Below are 23,077 nucleotides of genomic sequence, written 5' to 3' on the forward strand. Positions count from 1 at the left end.
TATAAAGATCATGTGATTTTTTCATGCTATGTATACTCTCTGTACCTGTTATGATAGTGTACATTTCAAATGGTGATCCAGATATAGACCTGTTTTTTAGATTCTCTGTTTTGTCTACAATTAATAAATTTTCTATTTTGTCATAAATGATAGCAATGGACTGTTTTTCTCTAGTCTATATATATGCCTGTTGGAGTCTAACAACTTATGTAGGTGGTTGATACCTATAATTCCCACCTAAGTATTCATGTGTCCTTTGAGACTTTGTCTAACCATGAATACATGGTAGGGATTGGTGAGGTCCAAGTTTCGCTAAAAACGCAAAAGAGCCATAATTGGCCGGTTTGAATTGACCGGCCAATCACAGCAATCGCCGATGCAGGGGGGCGCCACGCTTGGCATTGTGTAAAGATGGCCTGCGGTCAGGAACAGCAGCCATAGTTACTGTGTAACGGTGTATTTTAACACAGTAACCGCTTCCCTGTTCGTCGTAAGTATACGACATGTTGGGGGAAGCACTGGCTTTCTGTGACCTATACCTACGACAAATGTCGAGAAGGGGTTAAAGGTAAAAACTAAAGACTCGAAACTTCAAGAAAACATGTTTAGTTTTTTTTAGTCAAAAATATTTATTTTAGCAGAAAACAACTGTGCAGAGGTGCATTTGTTTTTTGCTCTATAATTAACAAAATTGTGTGTATAAACCTGTGTTACAACATGTGTCTAAGTGAGACAAGATTCAGTCACATAAAAAAAAATAATTGTGTACAAAGCAAGCACTGCTTTATGTAAAGTAACAAGATCATTTAGAAACCAAAAGTTAAACTAAAAATACATTTACAGTGCAATATTAAAATAGCTATTGTTTTCAACAAAACATGTCACATTTACACTAAGAAAATACTGCCCTTAGCCCTGCCAGAGTAGGATTGTTTAGCAGAGCCCTTGGGTAATGAAACCAGTTGACTGAACAGGGGTCGGATAAGAAGAGCTTGAAATGACCTTGCTTCGAGATCACGCTCGTCCAATAGTGGCATCTTCTCAGCTTGACACGTCGATGCCATTTTTTAAGTTCCAGCCTGACCGCAGAAAGGCCTAAGACTGATGCACTGTCCTCAGAGCCCTTGCCAAACAAGGCCACTCTGTGTCATTGAACAATTTCAAAGTAATGCAAAATTGCAAGGATGTGCTGTGGCATAAAAATATATCCTGTATACAGAGCCATTCCGATGATGGAGACCAACATGGAGTCTAAGGATAGTTGGTTAAAGAATTTAATAAGATTACCGTTTTAGGTCATGAATTTAACACAAGTACACTCTGAAATCCATATTAAATAATGCACTGGTCAGTAGAATGATTACTAAAGAAAAAAATAGCACCAAGCAACAGTCACCCAAAATGTTTTACATGATTGCAAGTGCAACGGGGGTGATCCTACCATCGTGGGATTGGGCTGCCGCCCTTTGCGCGTTTATTTACATGCAAGAACAATGGCTAAATTACTTCAGAACCCCTCCCCCCCCCTAAAGAAAAAAAAGGTATTAGACAAATCTTGTGGGAATATAAAGACCTTATGTCTGCAATCAGAAAAAGAAATACAAACCTGTTTCAACACCCTACTGCCAAATAAAACTCCAGCAATAGATACTACAGGCAGGAATCTTTTTAAGGCGGTGTTCACACATCCTGATTTGTTGCAGATTGTGGTGCAAATGTTGATGCAGATTTTTGAGCTAAAGCCAGAGGTGGTTAAATGAAAAAAGTGACATATACAAGGAAGAACATTTATACTTGTCCTTCCTCCTGGATCCACTTCTGGCTTTGGCTCAAAAATCTGCAACAAATCGCAATGTGTGCCTTAAAGGGGTTGTCCAGTTTGGAAAACCCATTTTCATATACTCTATTTGGGAATTCTGAGTAGATATAAGGGAAGGGGGGGGGGGTGCTCTGGATCCTAATCTCTTGGCCAGAGTGGAGAGCGGTTACAAAGTGTGATTCTCGCTCTGGAAGATCGGTCCTGTCCTCCTGCATTACCTAGACAAACCAATGATTTGAAAGGGCACTGTGTAATGCATCATTTTCCCCGTGGCCAGTTTTCCCCACAAATAACAGCTGATCCCTGGGGTTCCAAGAATGGGGACAGTTTATGGGCTGCTTATCGTCAAGACATCCTTCGGATTGTTAAAGGCAAATAACCCTTTTAAATACAAAATTATCCATTACGTTATTTTTCCGCATAAAAAAAAAAAATCTATAGGATGTGCTATAAAAAAATAAAAAAAAAAATAAAAAAAGTGCTACAGAAAACACCAGTGATGAAATCAACAGTCTTCGCTCATAGATTTATGTTTTATTGCTTCCGAGTATAGTGCAGTCTCTGGATTTGTGCTTTACTACAAGGACTTGAGGTTGCGTTCATATATATCAGGAGGAGAATCAAAAACATGCTGGAGGAGTACAACAGCTCCTGTTCCAATGCAGCAGGACATTAAAACCAATGGCCATATATGAAATATTGCGTTTAGCTAGGCCGGATGGCTTGTCAGACATTTTTATGGTAAAAAAACAAAATAGGTGTGGTCAAAAGATTCTCTCCCACTTTTGTATAAAAACAAACAAATGTGAACAAGCCCTTAGGCTACATGCACACGTTGCGTAGTTTGGTGCAGAAAATACACATCATAATCGCAGGTAAAATCCGCACCTAATGGTGCGTTATTAGGCTTGTTTTTTATATTTTTATGCGGAAATAGGTCCGGTTTTATAATGTGGATTTTCAGGATTTTTTTAAATAAAACTTGTAGGATACAATTCAAAGGCGAAAACGCAAGATAAATTGACATACTGCAGATTTTAAAATATGCATCGCAGGTCAATTTACGTGGATAAACATTCTGCAACGTGTAGAGGAAATTACCAGAAAAGTTAATGAGATTTCAAGTAATGTATTACGCTGCAGATTTGCTGCAGGAAAATACACAAAGCATACCCGCACATAATACACATAATGTGTATTTGGCCCTAGTGTTTGCTGAACCGATAAATGCAGACGCATCTGCAAATGCCCAATCTAATGTGGTCTAAACACAGTAGTGACTGAGCTGCCTCCTTGGTACGATCAGGTAACGAACTAAAACAAAATATGGGCAGCGAGTAGTGCACACAAGACTGGAGGAGGGGCTGGCAGGACGTCCAGGGCTCGGCTTTCTGTCCCCCTACAGCTGAAAGAGAAGAGCGAGGCAGATGGTTGTGCTGTCACAAATTGGCAGTGTTGCTATAGAGAGCGGGCTACATGGGTGGCGTCTCCCACTTTATGCCTATACAGTGAGATACGTTGCAGGTTTCCGTCAGAGGTACACTACCGTTCAAAAGTTTAGGGTCACTTAGAAATTTCCTTATTTTTGAAAGGAAAGCAGTTTTTTTCAATGAAGATAACATTAAATTAATCAGAAATACACTCTATACATTGTTAATGTGCTAAATGACTATTCTAGCTGCAAACGTCTGGTTTTTAATGCAATATCTACATAGTTGTATAGAGCCCTATTTCCAGCAACCATCACTCCAGTGTTCTAATGGTACATTGTGTTTGCTAACTGTTAGAAGGCTAATGGATGATTAGAAAACACTTGAAAACCCTTGTGCAATTATGTTAGCACCGCTGTAAACAGTTTTGCTGTTTAGAGGAGCTATAAAACGGACCTTCCTTTGAGCTAGTTGAGAATCTGGAGCATTACATTTGTGGGTTCGATTAAACTCTCAAAATGGCTAGAAAAAGAAAGCTTTCATGTGAAACTCGACAGTCTATTCTTGTTCTTAGAAATGAAGGCTATGCCATGCGAGAAATTGCCAAGAAACTGAAGATTTCCTACAACGGTGTGTACTACTCCCTTCAGAGGACAGCACACACAGGCTCTAACCAGAGTAGAAAGAGAAGTGGGAGGCCCCGCTGCACAACTGAGCAACAAGACAAGTACATTAGAGTCTCTAGTTTGAGAAATAGCCGCCTCACAGGTCCTCAACTGGCAGCTTCATTAAATAGTACCCGCAAAACGCCAGTGTCAACGACTACGGGATGCTGGCCTTTAGGGCAGAGTGGCAAAGAAAAAGCCATATCGGAGACTGGCTAATAAAAGGAAAAGATTAATATGGGCAAAAGCACACAGACATTGGACAGAGGAAGATTGGAAAAAAGTGTTATGGACAGACGAATCGAAGTTTGAGGTGTTTAGATCACACAGAAGAACATTTGTGAGACGCAGAACAACTGAAAAGATGCTGGAAGAGTGCCTGATGCCATCTGTCAAGCATGGTGGAGGTAATGTGATGGTCTGGGGTTGCTTTGGTGCTGGTAAAGTGGGATATTTGTAAAAGGGATTTTGAATAAGGAAGGCTATCACTCCATTTTGCAACGCCATGCCATACCCTGTGGACAGCGCTTGATTGGAGCCAATTTCATCCTACAACAGGACAATGACCCAAAGCACACCTCCAAATTATGCAGGAACTATTTAGGGAAGAAGCAGGCATCTGGTATTCTATCTGTAATGGAGTGGCCAGCGCAGTCACCAGATCTCAACCCCATAGAGCTGTTGTGGGAGCAGCTTGACCGTATGGTACGCAAGAAGTGCCCATCAAGCCAATCCAACTTGTGGGAGGGGCTTCTGGAATCATGGGGTGAAATTTCTCCCGATTACCTCAGCAAATTAACAGCTAGAATGCCAAAGGTCTGCAATGCTGTAAATGGAGCATTCTTTGACGAAAGCAAAGTTTGAAGGAGAAAATTATTATTTCAAATAAAAATCATTATTTCTAACCTTGTCAATGTCTTGACTTAACACCTTTAAGAACAATTATTTTAATTTTTCCTCTGCATTTCAGCGGTCATAACATTATTTGACGTAGCTATATGAGGCTATATTTTTTGTGGGGAGAGTTGTACTTTGTCGGCGACTTTTTGTGGTACCTAAAAATTTGTATAAATTAAACGCCAATTTCTATTTTGTCAAAAATGCAAAAATAAATAAATAAAAACTTCACTAGTTTTTATTTTTTTCCATTTTAAAGCCTATAAACGTATTGTACAGGTTGTTCAGGTCGTGACGATAACAAATATGTCTACATTTTTTAATGTTTTGGAACTTAATAAAAAAAATTGTTTGATGTAAAAAAAATAAAAAAAATAGGAAATGGTCCTACCGGTAATTAGGTTTCCAGGAGTCCATTTTGACAGCACCACAGGAGGTTGCCCTCTATAGGAACAGGAAGACAGAGGGGTTAAAAGACCCCTCCTACTACCCACTTGCCAGTGTTTTTCCAATTACTACACCTGAATGGATGCAACCCTAACTGACAAGTTAGGGAAGAAGTAGAACCAAAATCCAGCGCTTGAGGTAAGTAAAAGGAACAAACGTTTTTGCCTTGGCAAAATTAACTAGGGCAATTTTGACCTTCCCCCTTCTACCCATCTCTGTACTCTGTTACATTATCCACTACTTCTTCGTTTTTAAACTTGACATTATTAATAAAAGTGGAACGTTGGTTCCTTTTACTTACCTCAAGCGCTGGATTTTGGTTCTACTTCTTCCACTGTTTGCCGCTGGGCGTGCGGGACTCCGGGCGCTGTTTGTTCACAAACACAACAAATGGTGAGCTGGAGGATTCCCCTCCCCCTTTCCTATTCTAAGTTTTTGCTTGAACTGACAAGTTAATAGAACATAATCAGACTATAAAGGTGCTGTCATAATGGACTCCTGGAAACCTAATTACCGGTAGGACTAATTCCTATCTTCTACGACATCCCTCATGACAGCACCACAGGAGCAGTCCCAGATAACAACGCTCAGGGTGTGACTATACGGCTTGAAGGGCATTTAGTCCGAAACTTGAGTCCGCATGTGATAGAATGTCTAGTCTGTAAGGTTTGCAAAATGTATGGTAGTTTGACCGTGTGGAAGCTCTACAGATTTGATCTATAGATGCTTCTCCTCTTTATGCCCAAGATGATGAGGCAGCTCTTGCAGAGTGACCCATGATTCCAGGAGGTGGACACAATTCCTGAGAGCTAGAGGTATTCTGTATGGTCAACTTTACCCATCTGGCTAAAGAGCTCTTTGAAGATTTATTTTCCATGTTCTTTCCGACATACAGGACAAATACGTTCGGTCTCAACTGCCTGTCTAATATGCAGGGTATGGAATTTTTCTTGTTGATTTTTTGGACAAAAAGAGGGAAGGATTATTTCTTGATTTCTGAGAAAAGTCGTAGCTACATTAGGGATAAAAGCAGGGTATAGCTTCAAGACAATTCTATCTTCTAGGATCTTAAGATATGGTTCTATAAATCGAAAGAGATTTAATCTCTCCAATGCTCCTTGCCGACGTAATGGCTACTAAAAAAATACTAAAAAGGGGATGCTGATTTTTTTTTTTTTTTTTAAGTGAAGGCTTCAATGTGGAGACAGCTTGAGTAAATCTTTTGATCCATCTGTGTTCAGTTAAAGGAGTGTTAAAGAAATTACTTAATGTCGAGATCTGAACTTTTAGCGAACTAGGACCAAGCCCTTTGTTGAATAAAAATCAAGGATTTTTGCAATATTTGGGGAGAGAGTGTCTGGACCCAACTCACCGTACCACAAGCAGAATTTTTTTCCATATGTTCGATAAAACTTTGAGGTAACGTCTTTGTGGCTTTTTAAAATAGTTGAAATTACCTCATCAGAAAAACCCTGACTTTAAGATCTGCCTTTCAGAATCCAAGCTGAAAGCTTCAGGGTCTAAATGTCTTGATGGAATAAGGAATCTTGGGAGAGAAGATCCTTCTTTAGTGGGAGTAGGATAAGATCTTCCAATGCTAGATGATTCAGGGCTGGAAACCAACTCCTCTTGGGCCAGTATTGTAGAAATGTAATTACCTTTGTGCGTTCCTCCAGAAATGTTTGGAGCACTAGGGGAATTAGAGGAAATTGGGGGGGGGGGGGGGGGGGCACATAGGCTAGATCCATGTTCCAAGTTCCAATGTTGAGACAGCACATCTATTCCAGACGGGTTGTCTCTGCGATTTAGAGAAGATAAAGTTTTTACCTGGGTATTTTGTAGCAAATAGGTCTATTTGTAGATGGTCTCATTTCTCTGCAAGGCACTGAAAGACTTCCCTGTTTAGAGTTCAATCCCCTGGATCTATTCCTGCAACTCAGAAAGTCAGCTGATATTCTCTCCTTATCAGCAGTCCTTCTAAAGGGGTAAGAGAGTCTATTTCCTTCTGCCCAACCGAAAACCTGAGCGGCCAGGACTGAAGATGGTAATATTTATTTAGTCTCTCCTTGATGGCGGAGGAAAATAAACTGATGTGATGTCTGATAACATTTTCAGATACATTCCTTTTATTAGGAGGACGGCTTCTCTGAAAGTTTTCCAGATGGCCCTTGGTTCTCTGTAATTTGAGGACCTCTGTATCTTGGGGAGACCAGGTACCTTGATAGTATTTGCTCTGGACCAGAGCTCCCCAACCCTGTATTCTTGCATCTGTGGTAATCACCAGGTAAGGGGATGGTTTCCACAGAAACCCCTTGTTTAAACTGCTTAGGTATAGCCACCAGAGGAAAGAGGATTTTACTTTCTCTGTAAAAAAATCCTGGTATTTAATGAATTTTGTTTGCGATCCCATAATGACAGAATCAAGTCCTGAAGAGGGCAAGAGAAGAATGGACTTCAAGGGACCGATTGGATACAAGATGTCATTAGACCTTGGATAGCATCTCCCAGGGTGTAACTGCTTTTAATTGAAAACTTCCTCACTTTCTCTTGTAGAGAGTTGTTTCTCTATTGAATGGAAGGAACACTGTAGGGAGGAATCTAAATGAACCTCCAGGAAGATCTTCTGAGTTTGTGGAGAGAGATCTCATTTTTCCAAATTTACTATCCAATTCCTGAAGAGAGCAAACTTGATTTTGATGGTTTTCCAGGATGGAAGGAGTATCTGCCACCAGTAGGAAGTAGTCTATACACAGAATAATGACTATATCCTGTTGTCTTAGGAACCCCATGACTTCCGTCACGATTTTTGCAAAAACTTGGGGGGCTGAGGAAATGCCGGAGGGGAGACAACAGAATTGAAAATTACGAATAGTGGGACTGTTCTGAATCGCGAACCTGAGGTACCTTTGGCAGTTCACATATCGTACACATATCTGCCCCTTGGTTTATCAAGAGGGTAGTGGAAAAAAATGGATTCCATCTTGAATCTCCGATTCTTCACTCATCTGTTTAAGAACTTCAGGTTGATTTGTTCTGAAAGTCCCATTCGTTTTTTGACAAGGAACAGTTTTAAATAATGTCCATTGTAGATTTCCTTGCTTGGTACAGGAAAGATGGCATTTTAATGTATTAGTTTTTGTATGTCTAGATATAAGGACTGCTGGATATTTTTTGAGTGGTAAGACGTGATCTGGAATTTCTCTGGGAGTAGAGATGAGAACTCTATTTTGTATTCTTCTCTGATGGTTTGAAGAACCCAAAGGTTTTGAGTTATTTTCATCCAATTGGTGATTGCTTGTTGGAAGGGAAGGAATTATTGGGGTTGAGAAGAAACCCTCTGCCTCTTCCGTCTTTAGGATAACTCCAGCGCCCTGATTTTCCCTTTCCCCTGTAGTTGTTGGGCTGTGTACAATACTTCTGAAAAGGAGGGGTTTGACCTCTGGAAATCCTCTTTTTATCCGATGCATTTTCTAGTATATTGTCAAAAAGTGGACCAAATACCAGGGATGCAGAAAAAGGAATAGAGCACAACTTATTTTTGGACTTTATATCCTGTCCACATTTTCAGCCACAAAGCTCTTCTAGAGGCGTTTGATAATGCTCTATTTCAAGCAGCAAATCTTACTGACACCGCTGATGCGTCCGCTAGAAACCCCGTTGCCATCTTAAGTAAGGGAAGGGATTCTATTATTGCTGTTCTAGGGGTTTTCGTCATCAGATGATTTTCTAGTTGGTTCAACAGGATTTTTTCTCTTGTGTAGATGAAGTTGAAGGTACTGGTCCTTTTGCTTCTTTCAATTCCCCTTCTGATAGATCGTAGCACTCCTGCTGGAGAGGGAGGGCAGCATGTTTGATCCAGCTCCATCCTTGTTCTCTAAGGCTGGGATACTGACAAAGATTCTTGAGGTGGAACCAAGGAAGCCATGGACTGTTTAACTTCACGTACAGTGAAGGAAATAAGTATTTGATCCCTTGCTTATTTTGTAAGTTTGCCCACTGTCAAAGTCATGAACAGTCTAGAATGTTTAGGCTAGGTTAATTTTACCAGTGAGAGATAGATTATATAAAAATAAAAAAAATAAAATCACATAGTCAAAATTATATATATTTATTGCATTGTGCACAGAGAAATAAGTATTTGATCCCCTACCAACCATTAAGAGTTCAGCCTCCTCCAGACCAGTTACATGCTCCAAATCAACTTGGTGCCTGCATTAAAGACAGCTGTCTTAAATGGTCACCTGTATAAAAGACTCCTGTCCACAGACTCAATTAATCAGTCTGACTCTAACCTCTACAACATGGGCAAGACCAAAGAGCTTTCTAAGGATGTCAGGGACAAGATCATAGACCTGCACAAGGCTGGAATAGGCTACAAAACCATAAGTAAGACGCTGGGTGAGAAGGAGGCAACTGTTGGTGCAATAGTAAGAAAATGGAAGACATACAAAATGACTGTCAATCTACATCGATCTGGGGCTCCATGCAAAATCTCACATCGTGGGGTATCCTTGATCCTGAGGAAGATGAGAGCTCAGCCGTAAACTACATGGGGGGAACTTGTTAATGATCTCAAGGCAGCTGGGACCACAGTCACCAAGAAAACCATTGGTAACACATTACGCCGTAATGGATTAAACTCCTGCAGTGCCCGCAAGGTCCCCCTGCTCAGGAAGACATGTACAGGCCCGTCTGAAGTTTGCAAATGAACATCTGGATGATTCTGAGAGTGATTGGGAGAAGGTGCTGTGGTCAGATGAGACTAAAATTGAGCTCTTTGGCATTAACTCAACTCGCCGTGTTTGGAGGAAGAGAAATGCTGCCTATGACCCAAAGAACACCGTCCCCACTGTCAAGCATGGAGGTGGAAACATTATGTTTTGGGGGTGTTTCTCTGCTAAGGGCACATGACTACTTCACCACATCAATGGGAGAATGGATGGAGCCATGTACCGTCAGATCCTGAGGGACAACCTCCTTCCCTCCACCAGGACATTAAAAATGGCTCGTGGCTGGGTCTTCCAGCACGGCAATGACCCGAAACATACAGCCAAGGCAACAAAGGAGTGGCTCAAAAAGAAGCACATTAAGGTCATGGAGTGGCCTAGCCAGTCTCCAGACCTTAATCCCATCGAAAACTTATAGAGGGAGCTGAAGATCCGAGTTGCCAAGCGACAGCCTCGAAATCTTAATGATTTACAGATGATCTGCAAAGAGGAGTGGGCCAAAATTCCATCTAACATGTGTGCAAACCTCATTAACTACAAAAAACGTCTGACTGCTGTGCTTGCCACCAAGTATTAAGTCTTGTTTGCCAAAGGGATCAAATACTTATTTCTCTGTGCACAATGCAAATAAATATATATAATTTTGACAATGTGATTTTCAGTTTTTTTTTTAAAATATAATCTATCTCTCACTGGTAAAATTAACCTAGCCTAAAAATTCTAGACTGTTCATGTCTTTGACAGTGGGCAAACTTACAAAATCAGCAAGGGATCAAATACTTATTTCCTTCACTGTATAATGGCCCTTAGTTCCGTCATAAAGGAAGTTTGTTCTTACTTTAGAAGTTTTGAGATGAAGTCTTGACACAGCAGTTTTTTATGCATGTCCTGCATTTTCTTGTATCCACCTGAGGTTTCTGGGAAGGGTCTTTTACCTAGATTAAGAGTAATAAATATACCGGAATATGTCACACCCATAAAGAGGCTCTGTCACCAGATTATCAAATCCCTATCTCCTATTGCATGTGATCGGCGCTGCAATGCGGATAACAGTAACGTTTTGTTTTTTCTAAAACTATCATTTTTGGCCAAGTTATGAGCAATTTTATATTTATGCAAATGAGCCTTTCTAATGGACAACTGGGAGTTTGTTTTCTCTCATTTCCAACTGGGCGGGTATTCTGTTTGTAACTTGTTTTACTAGCTGGGTGTTGTGAATAGAAGTGTATGATGCTGACATATGATGCTGACAAACACTTCTATTCACAACGCCCAGCTAGTAAAACAAGTAAACACGCCCGGATGTTACAAACACAATACACGCCCAGTTGGAAATAAGAGAAAACACACTCCCAGTTGTTAATTAGAAAGGCTAATTTGCATAAATATAAAATTGCTCATAACTTGGCCAAAAATGATCGTTTTTAAAAAAAACACATGTTACTGTTATCCACATTGCAGCGCCGATCACATGCAATAGGAGATAGGGATTTGATAATCTGGTGACAGAGCCTCTAATTCTCCAAGGGAAGGATTCATATGACCCCGAGACATATCAGGGGTTCCTTCAGAACTATGCTGTTCCATGACTATAATTTATGCTGATAACCCAATGTAGTAGGTATCAAAGGTAGAATGCCAGGCAATTACTTATTTATAACTAGCACAAAGCCTACTTCTTGTGTGACACAGCCTCGTATTCCATCCAAGCTGCGGCCAGCCGGTCATAGCAGCCCCGATGATCCCGCTGACCACACCAGGAGGTAGATACCTGGATCAGCCAGATCCCATGATCCATCCTAGGTCCCATTTCAAGAGGGGAGGTATAACAGGGAATCCAGGAAGATTAAGGGACAGCTCGCGTGAGAGCGAGGAGGGGAGAAGAAAAAAAAAAAAAAAAAAAAAAAAAAAGAGTGCGAGAGAGAGAGAGAGAGAGAGAGATAGAACCCCCTCCCCCAATCTCGTTCTATGCCAAAAACTTTTATATTCAGATTTACTGCCTCTCGGCACCTGCCTCTGTAGGTACAGAAAAGTACACTGGCAAGTGGGTGGTGGGAGGGGTCTTTTAACCTGTCTTCCTGTCCATATATAGGTCAAGAGGAGAACCTCCTGTGGTGCTGTAATGAGGGGTGTCCTCGAAATATTTATTTCTACTTTTTTTTTATAGCTCTGATCGCATCACAGGGATTCCATGTGACGTGATCATAGGGGGTCCCCCCCAGAGTCCCCCCCTCTTGAATTCTGCAACCAGCATTGATTGCAGCATTCAAAGGGTTAAACAGCGGAGATCAGAGGTTCCGCCATTAGATCGGAGCTGCATATTACAGTCGTTGCCCCACTCCTGATCGCACTTGCTCGTCTTGAAGCGGTAACTGCCTGCCACTCAGGACATGTATTGAGGACGCAGGACAAGTATAAGTTAAATTTGTCCACGAATTGGGGCATGTGGACATTATAGAGCATGGGTGCACAACCTTTTCTGGTCTAAGGGCCAAAATAAAACATGCAGATGTATCCAGCCTTACTTTTTCTTGAATTGCAGTAAGTTATACAATTAGCCATGATACCAAATCAATAAAATATCACGCCATCCAATAAATTAAACATATAGTTTTTACATAGGAGTCTATGGGCGAAAAAAATGGCATCCGTCACAGCCATCCACTAAAAAGAAAAGGGTTAAATGAAAGTTTGTTTTTTTAAATAGGAGTACAGCGGCGACATGTCTCTGATAGGAGTGTATGGGTGGCAGATGGCATCTATGTTAAAAAACGTATACATTTTTACTGGATGGCTGTAACATTTAGGGATGCACGATGCATCGAAACTTCGATACGGTTTCGATACTGTGCATCCCCAAACGGTTCGATACCGTTATTTCATGTATTTCGATACTTAGCTGTGCGGCCGCACAGCTCAGTATAGTAACACATGAATGTATGAGAGCAGGACTGCGGCTGTGAGATACAGTCATTGCCCCGCTCCTGAGTCCTGATAACAAGTGCGCGTCGTCAGGATGATGTGATGCGGCCGGCGCTGCACTAATGAGCGGCGGCACAGAAGACAGAACATGGCGGGCGCACTACAAAACACCTCCATGTTCTGTCCTCAGTGCCTGAACCGCCGCTCATTAGTGCAGCGCCGGTCGCATCTCCTCATGCGGACCGCGCACGCACTTCCTGTCAGGAGCGGGGCAATGACTGTATTACACAGCCGCAGCCCCGCTGGCGGAGATCAGAGAAACCACTCATCTCCGCCGTTATTCCTGTGAATGCTGCGATCACAGCGGACTGCAGCATTCAGGGGAAAATGAGAAGGGAGGATGCCCCTTGGATCGCGTCACAGGGAATTCCTGTGACGCGATTGAGGGACATACCATATATGGGCAGACAGCCCAGGGTCCATTGAAGGACCCCAGGGCTGTCCTACCATATTTCCTGTTGTTAGGGCATACTTAGGTATGTCCTAACAACTGCCTGTGTACTATCAGTACACAGGCTAATGTACTGGAATATAGATATATATGCCAGTACATTAAAGTTTAAAAAATAAAGTAAAACATAAAGTAATGTTAAATTTTAAAAAAAATACACACATACACCTTTTTTACAATAAACATTAAAATAAGTCTCAATACATAAAATACACATATTCAGTATTGGCGCAGCAGTAATAACCTGCACAACAATTTTTTTGCATCATTTATGATGTGTACGCTCTAAATAAATAAAATAAAAACTGCTTTCTAATCACTTATTGTGGGGCACGAGGTGTGATGATGAATTTAACCTCCCTGTGCTTCACATTAATAGTAATTAACCCCATCATGTACCTTACACATTAACCCATTATGACTGAGAAACATGATGGGGTTAATTACTATTAATGTGAGGCACATGGAGGTTAAATTAATCATCACACCTCGCGCCTCACATCAGAAAATGGAAGATTTTTTTTTTATTATTACTGTTGGCAAAGTATGGAATTGGTATCGAAATCGCAATACTAAACGAAGTATCGGTATCGAAGTCCAAATTCTGGTATCGTGACATCCCTAGTAACATTTAGGTTTTTTAACATGGGAGTCTATGGGTGATAGATGGAATAATGCTATATTATGCTATAAATTCGTTGTGCAGGTTCATTACAGTCGTGACTATATCAAATGTGTATATTTTATATTTCAGAACTTAAAACTTAATAAACTTTATTTATTGTAAAAAAAAAAAAAATATCTGCATTTATATGCCAGTACATAAGCAAACAGGCAGTTGTTAGGGCATACATAAGTATGCCCTAACAACAGGAATATGGTCAGACAGCCCTGGGGTCCTACAATGGGGTCCCTCACTCTTTCATTTTAAAAGCCGCAATCAGTTTTGATCACAGCATTTAAAGGGTTAACGGCAGAGATCTCATAGGTTTCTCTGATCTCCGCAGTTAAAGCAGGGCTGCAGCCGTGTATTACAGCGGTTTCCCATTCCCGATTGTACGGGCATACTTGCGGAGCCCGTGGATCAGCATGACAAGCATGATAGTCATGTTGCGCCACAACGTCCTGTCGCACACAACGCCCATACACATCATGCGTCATTAAGTAAGGAGCATCCGTCCCTCCATTTGGGACACTTCTGGCTTACCAACAGTATATGCCATAAATGTCTGACAGATTGGGTTTCCACTTTTGGGACTCCCACCTATTGAGAACACGAAAACAGCCAAGTGTTTCACATCTCCCATAAACTGCAATAGAGAAAGCACCACGCATGTGTGCCCCCCCTGTAGTGCCTGCCACACAGTGTGCCTCAGAAGTAGAAGCCACACAGTGAACCCCCTGTAAAGATACTTATGAGCAACCAACAGAGAGCGCCCACATGTATCTTCCAAAGCTTGCACTGCACAGAGCTCTGTTCTCTGCATCAGACTGAAAGTGCTATATTTTGACAGCTGTATATTTTTAAACTATCCAGACACAAACAAGTATGTCGGTGTACTGATGACTAGGGCTACAAGTTGTGCTCCCCTGTTGTAGGGGGGTGATCCCCTGCGCAGGACCCGTCATTTTACTAGCTAGAATGGAGAGCAGTTCTTGCTGTAGAGGACTTCTATGGGCTCCCTATAGTATTAGGATTTATTCACGTGGCAGATTTGTTGCAGCTATAAGGTGGGTTCACACGAGCATGTTACGTCCGTAAAGGACAGAACGTATTTCGGCCGCAAGTCCCGGACCGAACACACTGCAGGGAGCCGGGCTCCTAGCATCATAGTTCTGTATGACGCTAGGAGTCCCTGCCTCGCTGCAGGACAACTGTCCCGTACTGTTATGTTTCTAGTACGGGACAGTAGTTCCACGGAGAGGCAGGGACTCCTAGCGTCGTACATAACTATGATTCTAGGAGCCCGGCTCCCTGCACTGTGTTCGGTCCGGGACTTGCGGCCGAAATACGTTCCGTCCTTTACGGACGTAACATGCTCGTGTGAACCCAGCCTTACTGTGACTGAAAATCTGTTCCATAGATCTAAATTGGATTGCTTCTGCAGTGTGTGCATGGATTTCTGGAAACTCCATTTAGATGAATGGGCCCATCACAGAAATTTCTGCAATTTATCTGCCGTGTGTGAATGTATCCTTACATATCGTTTTCACAAGATCTGGAGTTGACAGCTTCTCCCAGCGGTTGCCAGGAGCTCCAGCTGGACCCTGGCAATCAGCTCACTGTCGGGGGAACTGCGGTGCACAAGACTGCATGCAACTAAGGCCCCATGCACACGACTGTAAAAAACCTCCGTAATTGCGGTCCGCAAAAATGGACCCATTCACTTTCATTGAACGCGGACACCTTTCCGTAGCACTACGGAAAGGTGTCCATGCCGTGGAAATGTTCTGGGAATTATGGAACATGTCCGTTCTTTTGCATTTTGCGGGCTGTGCTCCCATACTTTGTATGGGAGCACGGCCCGAAAATGCGGATGTCAGACGGCGGCCGGCCGTGCCCGCAATCGCGGGCACGGTCGAGTGCATGGGGCCTCAGTGTAGTAATTTGGACTGCAGCTGTAGCTCAAATAGTTAAACATCAATCAGCAGAGCTATGAAAAGCCTAGGAGTATCCCTGGCCTTAAGCAGACAGGTCCACATTATCTTAACCCCTTGACGCATTATCAAGTACATGTACGTCATAAGGAAGTATGGAGCGCGGTCACGGTCTGAGCAATTGCGCTGTTCCTGGCCGTTTAATCCCCAAATGCTGCGATCAATCGTGACCGCAGCATCTAAGGCATTAAAAAGAGGGGGCGGCCCCCTCCGACATCTCGTCGGCACACCCATAATGCGATCGGGGGGTGCCGACGGTTGTCACGGCAGCCCAGGGGCCTAATAGAAGGCATCCCTGGGGCTTTCGTCTGCCTCTGTTAAAGAGGCTCTGTCACCAGATTTTGCAACCCCTATCTGCTATTGCAGCAGATCGGCGCTGCAATGTAGATAAGAGTAACGTTTTTATTTTTAAAAAACGAGCATTTTTGGCCAAGTTATGACCATTTTTGTATTTATGCAAATGAGGCTTGCTAAAGTACAACTGGGCGTGTTTAAAGTAAAAGTCCAACTGGGTGTGTATTATGTGCGTACATCGGAGCGTGTTTACTACTTTTACTAGCTGGGCGTTCGGACGAGAAGTATCATCCACTTCTCTTCAGAACGCCCAGCTTCTGGCAGTGCAGACACACAGCGTGTTCTCGAGAGATCACGCTGTGTCGTCACTCACTTCCTGCCCCAGGTCCTACATCGCGTCGGACGAGCGAGGACACATCGGCACCAGAGGCTACAGTTGATTCTGCAGCAGCATCGGCGTTTGCAGGTAAGTCGATGTAGCTACTTACCTGCAAACGCTGATGCTGCTGCAGAATCAACTGTAGCCTCTCGTGCCGATGTGGCCGACACGATGCAGGACCTGGGGCAGGAAGTGAGTGACGTCACAGCGTCATCTCTCGAGAACACGCTGTGTGTCTGCACTGCCAGAAGCTGGGTGTTAACGAACAGAAGTGGATGATGCTGATTCGTCAGCATCATACACTCCCATTCCTAACGCCCAGCTAGTGAAAGAAGTAAAAACGCCCCGATGTACAAACACAATACACGCCCAGTTGTACTATTACTGTAAACACGCCCAGTTGTAGTTTTGCAAGCCTCATTTGCATAAATACAAAAATGGTCATAACTTGGCCAAAAATGCTCGTTTTTTAAAAATAAAAACGTTACTGTAATCTACATTGCAGCGCCTATCTGCTGCAATAGCAGATAGGGGTTGCAAAATCTGGTGACAGAGCCTCTTTAAGCCGTGCTTCTCGTAAATGTCAAATGACAATATACTGAAATGTATTGGGGTCAGTTCAGACATTGCGTAAATACTGCGGAATTAGTTTGCAGAAAATCCGCAGCTAATACAGTAGCAGAAAAGTGGATGAGATAAAACAAATCTCACCAACATGCTGCGTAAATACGGAGCGGAAAACAATGCTCAGAAATTGACCTGCGGTAAGTAATTCAATGGGGTGGTAAAACCTCCAACAAATGACAGTTGTTGCGTTTTTTTTGCAGCAGGTGTGCAGCGATTCCGCTGCAAAAAAACACAACTCAGAAAAAAAACAAATTAAATCTTATACTTAACTAGGAGTCTATTTCTTACTCGAGGGCGGCCTTCTGGGATGATGTTCCATCCCATGTGACCACTGCAGCCAAACATAGGCTGTAGCGGCGGTCACATGAATGAAACATCATCCCAAGAGGCCAGCCTGGATGACGTCAGAGGGCCAGCCTCCTCGGATGACGCTTCATCACAGGCAGCAGCGGTCTCCTGGGATGAAACGTCGTGAAACGGATAAGGGCTGCAGTTTTTCGCAGCGGATGTTCCAGATGAAAAACAGCACCACAGTTTGGTGCAGTTTTTTGCCCGGAATACCCTGCAACGCACAGGCCGGATACACTGCTTGCTCTTACGCAGCGTATGTTCCCCCCTGTGTGAACTCAGCCTTGCAGTGTATTGTAGCGATCTAACTAGTTCAAGTCACCTAGAAGGGCTAATAAGTTGTGTAAGGTTATGTTCACACGCTTAGCAAAAAAACTTCTGAAAATACGGAGTGGTTTTCAGCTCCTGATTTTCAGAAGTTTTTTAATCAACTCGCGTTCTTCGCTGTGTTTTTTACGGCCATTTTTGGAGATGTTTTTCATTGATTCTATAGAAAAACATCTCCAAAAATAGCTCAAGAAGGGACATGCACTTCTTTTTCGTGTGCGTCTTTTTACGTGCCGTTTTCCGAAAATGAGGTGTAAAAAAAATGCTCCGTCGGAACAGAACGCCCTATTTCCCATTGAAATCAACGGCCAGATGTTTGGAGGCGATCTGCCTCTGATTTTTCAGCCGTTTTCCCGGACATTTACGGACCGAAAAACGGCCGAAAATAAGCAGTGTGAACATAACTTTATTAAACTTTTTTTTTGGGTATTAGTAGTGAAAAGAATAAATGAAAAGTTCAAAAAAAACAAAAACATTTCCCATTTTTCTTCTAAAGTAATATATATATAAAAAAAATAAAAAATAAAACTAGTTTTTCTGCGTCCGTAAAAGTCTGAACTATTACAATATACCATTATTTAAATCGCCTAGTGAACGCCATAAAAAACAAAAAATTTAAATTGCCATAAATCTATGTTTTTTGGTCACCGTAGCTCTAAAAATAAAAGTGTAATAAAAAGTGATAAAGTCATATTTGCCAAAAATGGTACCGATAAAATCTACAGCTCGTCCTGCAAAAAATAAGCCCTCATGCTGCTCATTCCACGTAGAAATAAAAAAGTTATGGCTCTCAGAATGTGATAAAACAAAAAATATTTAGCGGTAAAATATAACAAAAATTATTTTAACGATTGTGTGAGATTTACAGCAAGGCAAGCGTAATCTCGTTTTAAATGACAGTTTACAGCGTAATCTCGCGAGATTATGCTTGCCTTGCTGTAAATCTCACACAAACGTTACCGAAGTGTCAGGATTGTGAATAGATATCGCGTCCTGGCGGGTAGTCATCTCTATTCACTGTCAGGACACTTGAGGGGTGTGTGTGTGTGTGTGTGTGTGTGTGTGTGTGTGTGTGTGTGTGTGTGTGTGTGTGTGTGTGTGTGTGTGTGTGTGTGTGTACACATAGTGATTTAGCTAGAACACTATGTGCTGTGTAACTGAATGGGGAGAAGTGTATGACGCTGATTGGTCAGCGTTATACACTTCTCTCCACAACGCCCACTTGGTCAAAAAGTAAAACACGTCCATTGAGAAACTCATTAGCATAAAGCTAATATAGGTCATAACTCCGTCAAAATTGATTGTTTTTCTAAATAAAAAAAACACTGCTGTAATCTACATTACAGCGCCGATCACATCATGTACAATATAGGCCACTTATAATGTGGTCAGAGCCTCTTTAAAGAAAAAAAATGGATTTCAAAAGGTGTATATATCCTTTAAGGCCCTTTTACATGGGCCAATGATGGGGTGAACGAGCGTTCATACGACCTCTTGGGCAAAGATCAGTTGATGAGTGAGCAAACACTTGTTCGTCGGCTGATCGCATCTTTTATGCAACCAAAAAATGGTAACTGCTGACATCATGCAAATGCCTGGGGACATGCGATCATAGTAACGCTCTTTAGTCCCCATACTTAACGGTCCCTGCTCCATTTGAAGGGAGCAAACGAGCACCGATCGACAAGCTATATTGTCGATGGATGCTTATTATAGGTGGTGAACACGGGCGAATATCTGCCCATGTAAAGCCACCTTAAAGAGGCTCTGTCACCACATTATAAGTGGCCTATCTTCTACACGATGTGATCGGCGCTGTACAGCAGTTTTTTATTTAGAAAAATGATCATTTTTGACAGAGTTATGACCTATTTTAGCTTTATGCTAATGAGTTTCTTAATGACCAACTGGGTGCGTTTTACTTTTTGACCAAGTGGGCGTTGTACAGAGGAGTGTATGACATTGACCAATCAGCGTCATACACATCTCCCCATTCATTTACACAGCAGCATTGTGTTCTTACTAGAACATGATGTGCAGCCACATACACACATTAATGTTAATCAAGTGTCCTGACAATGAATATACATTACCTCCAGCCAGGACGGGATGTCTATTCAGAATCCTGACACTGCTCTGTGAGTTACAGCATAGCAGGCGTAGTCTCGCAAGATTACGCTGTAAACTGTCATTTACAGCGAGATCTCGCTATGCTGGGCTGTAAATAACAGAGACACTACAGAAGAGGTCAGGATTCTGAATACACATCATGTCCCGGCTGGAGGTAATGTATATTCACTGTCAGGACACTGCAGTAATGTTATAGTGTGTTTATGTGACTGCAATTAGCGATATAGCTATATCGCTATGTGCTGTGTAAATGAATGGGGAGAAGTGCATGACGCCGATTGGTCAGCGTCATACACTCCTCTGTACAACGCCCACTTGGTCAAAAAGTAAAAACACACCCAGTTGTCCATTAAGAAACTCATTAGCATAAAGCTAATATAGGTCATAACTCCGTCAAAAATTATAGTTTTTCTAAATAAAAAACACTGCTGTAATCTACATTACAGCGCCGATCACATCATTTACAAGATAGGGCACTTATAATGTGGTGACAGAGCCTCTTTAAGGCTACATTCACACAACAGTGAAAAAAAACGTCCATTAAAAACTGATCAACTGACAGTTTTTCATAGCCATTTTGCATCAGTGTCTCTAAATTTTCATCCATTTTCGGTCCGTCTTTAATGGCCGTTTGACATCCGTTTTTGATGGCCTTAAAAAAAAAAAAGCTGATGAATTTCATTGGTCAGGCTTTTTTTTGTCCCAACCCCCTGAAAACACCCAGAGGAAGGTCACATGTTCACCTAGACACGATTTACAGCCTCCCTGTATAGGATGCCACACAGCCTCCCTGTATAGGATGCCGCACAGCCCAGCATGAATGCCCTACATACTCACCGATGCAGAACTGTCTTCTTCAGGTATGGTCCCTCGTCTTCACGGGATCTGCGGCGACGTGATGACACTCACCGATGCAGCTCGTCTTCACGCGTGGTTTCTTGTCTTCACCCGATCTGCGAAGACGGTGCGATGACGTCATCGCGTCACCTTCGCAGAACTCGTTAAGACGAGAGACCACACCTGAAGAGGTCGGCGCTGCATCGGTGAGTGTCATCGAGCTGCCAATAGCGAGCAAGGGAACTAGTAGTTCCCTTGCCAATCCCCACGTCACAGATCCTATAAAAACTGATCCATTGAATTCTATGGGGGCCGTCAGGCTGTGAAAACAGCCAAAAATAGGGCGTCCTATTTTTTGACGGCCATTATTCACAGGCCGTTAAAAAACCGGCCACGTGAATACACCCAGAGAACATCATTGTTCTGAGAACGGTCGTGTGAATAAGGCCTAAGGCTACATGCGCACGTTGCAGGGAATTCGGAGGTAAAAACCGCACCGGATCATATGTTTTTTGCTGCGTTTTTCAGTGCAGTTTTTACGGTTTGCTGCGTAAATATTTGCAGTCTTATGCTGCGGGTCTTGCTGCGTATTTCTCCAAAAATAGGGAGATAGAATTTGTAAGCGGAACCACAAAATAAATTGACATACTACGGTTCCGAAAATACGCACTGTGGGTCAATTTACGTGCATAAATAAAGGGCACCGTGGACATATGAAATTTCAGGAAAAACTGCACGTAATACGCAATGTGTTCATTCAGCCTAAAGCTATATAGGTGCTGGCAGGGGCTTGATGTAAGGGAGGGAGATAAACTGTAGCACACGATTATTGCTGTTGGTGGTTGGCTTCAGGGAACTGTTGTGCCGCAGGCTGACACCAGTATTAAGGCCCTGTTACACCGGACAATTTTGGACGGTGCAACCTGTGCCGATCAAGGAGACAGCTCGTTGATCGGCGCTTGTTTGCTCCTGTCACAAGGAGCTATGTATGGGGACAAGCGCTCGTTACGCCGATCGCTCGTCCCCATACATTATTATCATGTTGGCAGCGCGACAGGGAGATGTGCTGCCGACAACGATATTTCCGTTTTTTCAAACGATACCATACAAAGTGTTGACTCGTTCATCCGCTGATCACTGCCCTGTTTACACAGGGCAATTACCGGCAACGAGCGTTCTATGTTACGCTTGTATGCCCGATAATTGCCCAGTGTAAAAGGGCCTTTACTCAATGGATTACTGACAGGAAGTGTTTCACAACTTGTGCCCTGCCCCAATCACTATTGATAATCTTCATACTCATGTACATACATATCTTTGGGTGACATTAGCAGTCCCCCACATGACAGCTACGTAGTAAAGTAATTCAAGCCCCTGTAGTACTTGTGAAAAAGGATACTGAAGATGGTCCTCTCCCACGGCTCCAGCATATACAGAGCGGTCACCAGCAGGTACTGGTAATACAGCCACGACATCTGCTTCCATGCGCGGCCCAGAGAACCCTGAGCATCGGACTCACAGGACACCTTCATGCTCCGTGAAATACTCCGGAACACAGCCTGTCAAATCACGGAAGACCCCGGAACTAAGCGGCTAATCCCCGCCTCACCCAGCTCCTACTAGCCCGGTGACGTAATGATCGCCAGATCCTGTGACGTTACCAACCGCACCCGCCCGTCACAGGGACATTAGAGCGGTGGAAAAGTAAACTCCAGCGGTCACATGACAGTTGGCTGCAGTCATGTGACCTTCGGTCACTGAGTGCGCGGGGAGTGATGGCGCTGGATGAGGAGATTCTTGTGTAGGGTGCGGCGGACGTTCCATGGTTATGTGCTTGGGGCGGGTATCATGTGAGCTGTCTCCGCGTACTGGCGCACACAAACTAGTTCACAGTCTTCTCTGGGAAAGAAAACAAATTTATTGCTGTATAATCCAAGTATAATCCATACACCCTTCTCTGTATTGTCTGATATAACTAGCACCTCCACACATTCCTGAGAGGGTGCCCATTTTCAGCAAATGTCATATTTTTTGTATCATTAACCCTTTCCCACCGCAT

At 42.7% G+C, this 23,077-nt stretch overlaps 1 protein-coding gene across 1 annotated transcript; it reads right to left on the reverse strand.

The window, feature by feature from the left end:
- Positions 1-618: 618 nt before the first annotated feature.
- Positions 619-22,831, reverse strand: SPTSSA (serine palmitoyltransferase small subunit A). Its single transcript, XM_075844935.1, has 2 exons — positions 22,418-22,831; positions 619-1,251 (listed from the first exon to the last, which is right to left on the reverse strand). Exons 1-2 carry the CDS (start codon positions 22,548-22,550, stop codon positions 1,148-1,150), a joined length of 237 nt encoding a protein of 78 aa, XP_075701050.1. The 5' UTR covers positions 22,551-22,831; the 3' UTR covers positions 619-1,147.
- Positions 22,832-23,077: the final 246 nt, after the last annotated feature.

The sequence above is a fragment of the Rhinoderma darwinii genome, chromosome 12 (genome assembly GCF_050947455.1).
Source record: "Rhinoderma darwinii isolate aRhiDar2 chromosome 12, aRhiDar2.hap1, whole genome shotgun sequence".
Lineage (NCBI taxonomy): Eukaryota > Metazoa > Chordata > Amphibia > Anura > Rhinodermatidae > Rhinoderma > Rhinoderma darwinii.

Coding starts and splice junctions, on each gene's coding strand:
- SPTSSA (XM_075844935.1), bottom strand. CDS start 22,550: ATGAAGGTGTCCTGTGAGTCCGATGCTCAGGGTTCTCTGGGCCGCGCA. Junction 1,252..22,417: donor GTGGGAGAGGACCATCTTCA/GTATCCTTTTTC, acceptor AACTATCCTTAG/ACTCCATGTTGGTCTCCATC.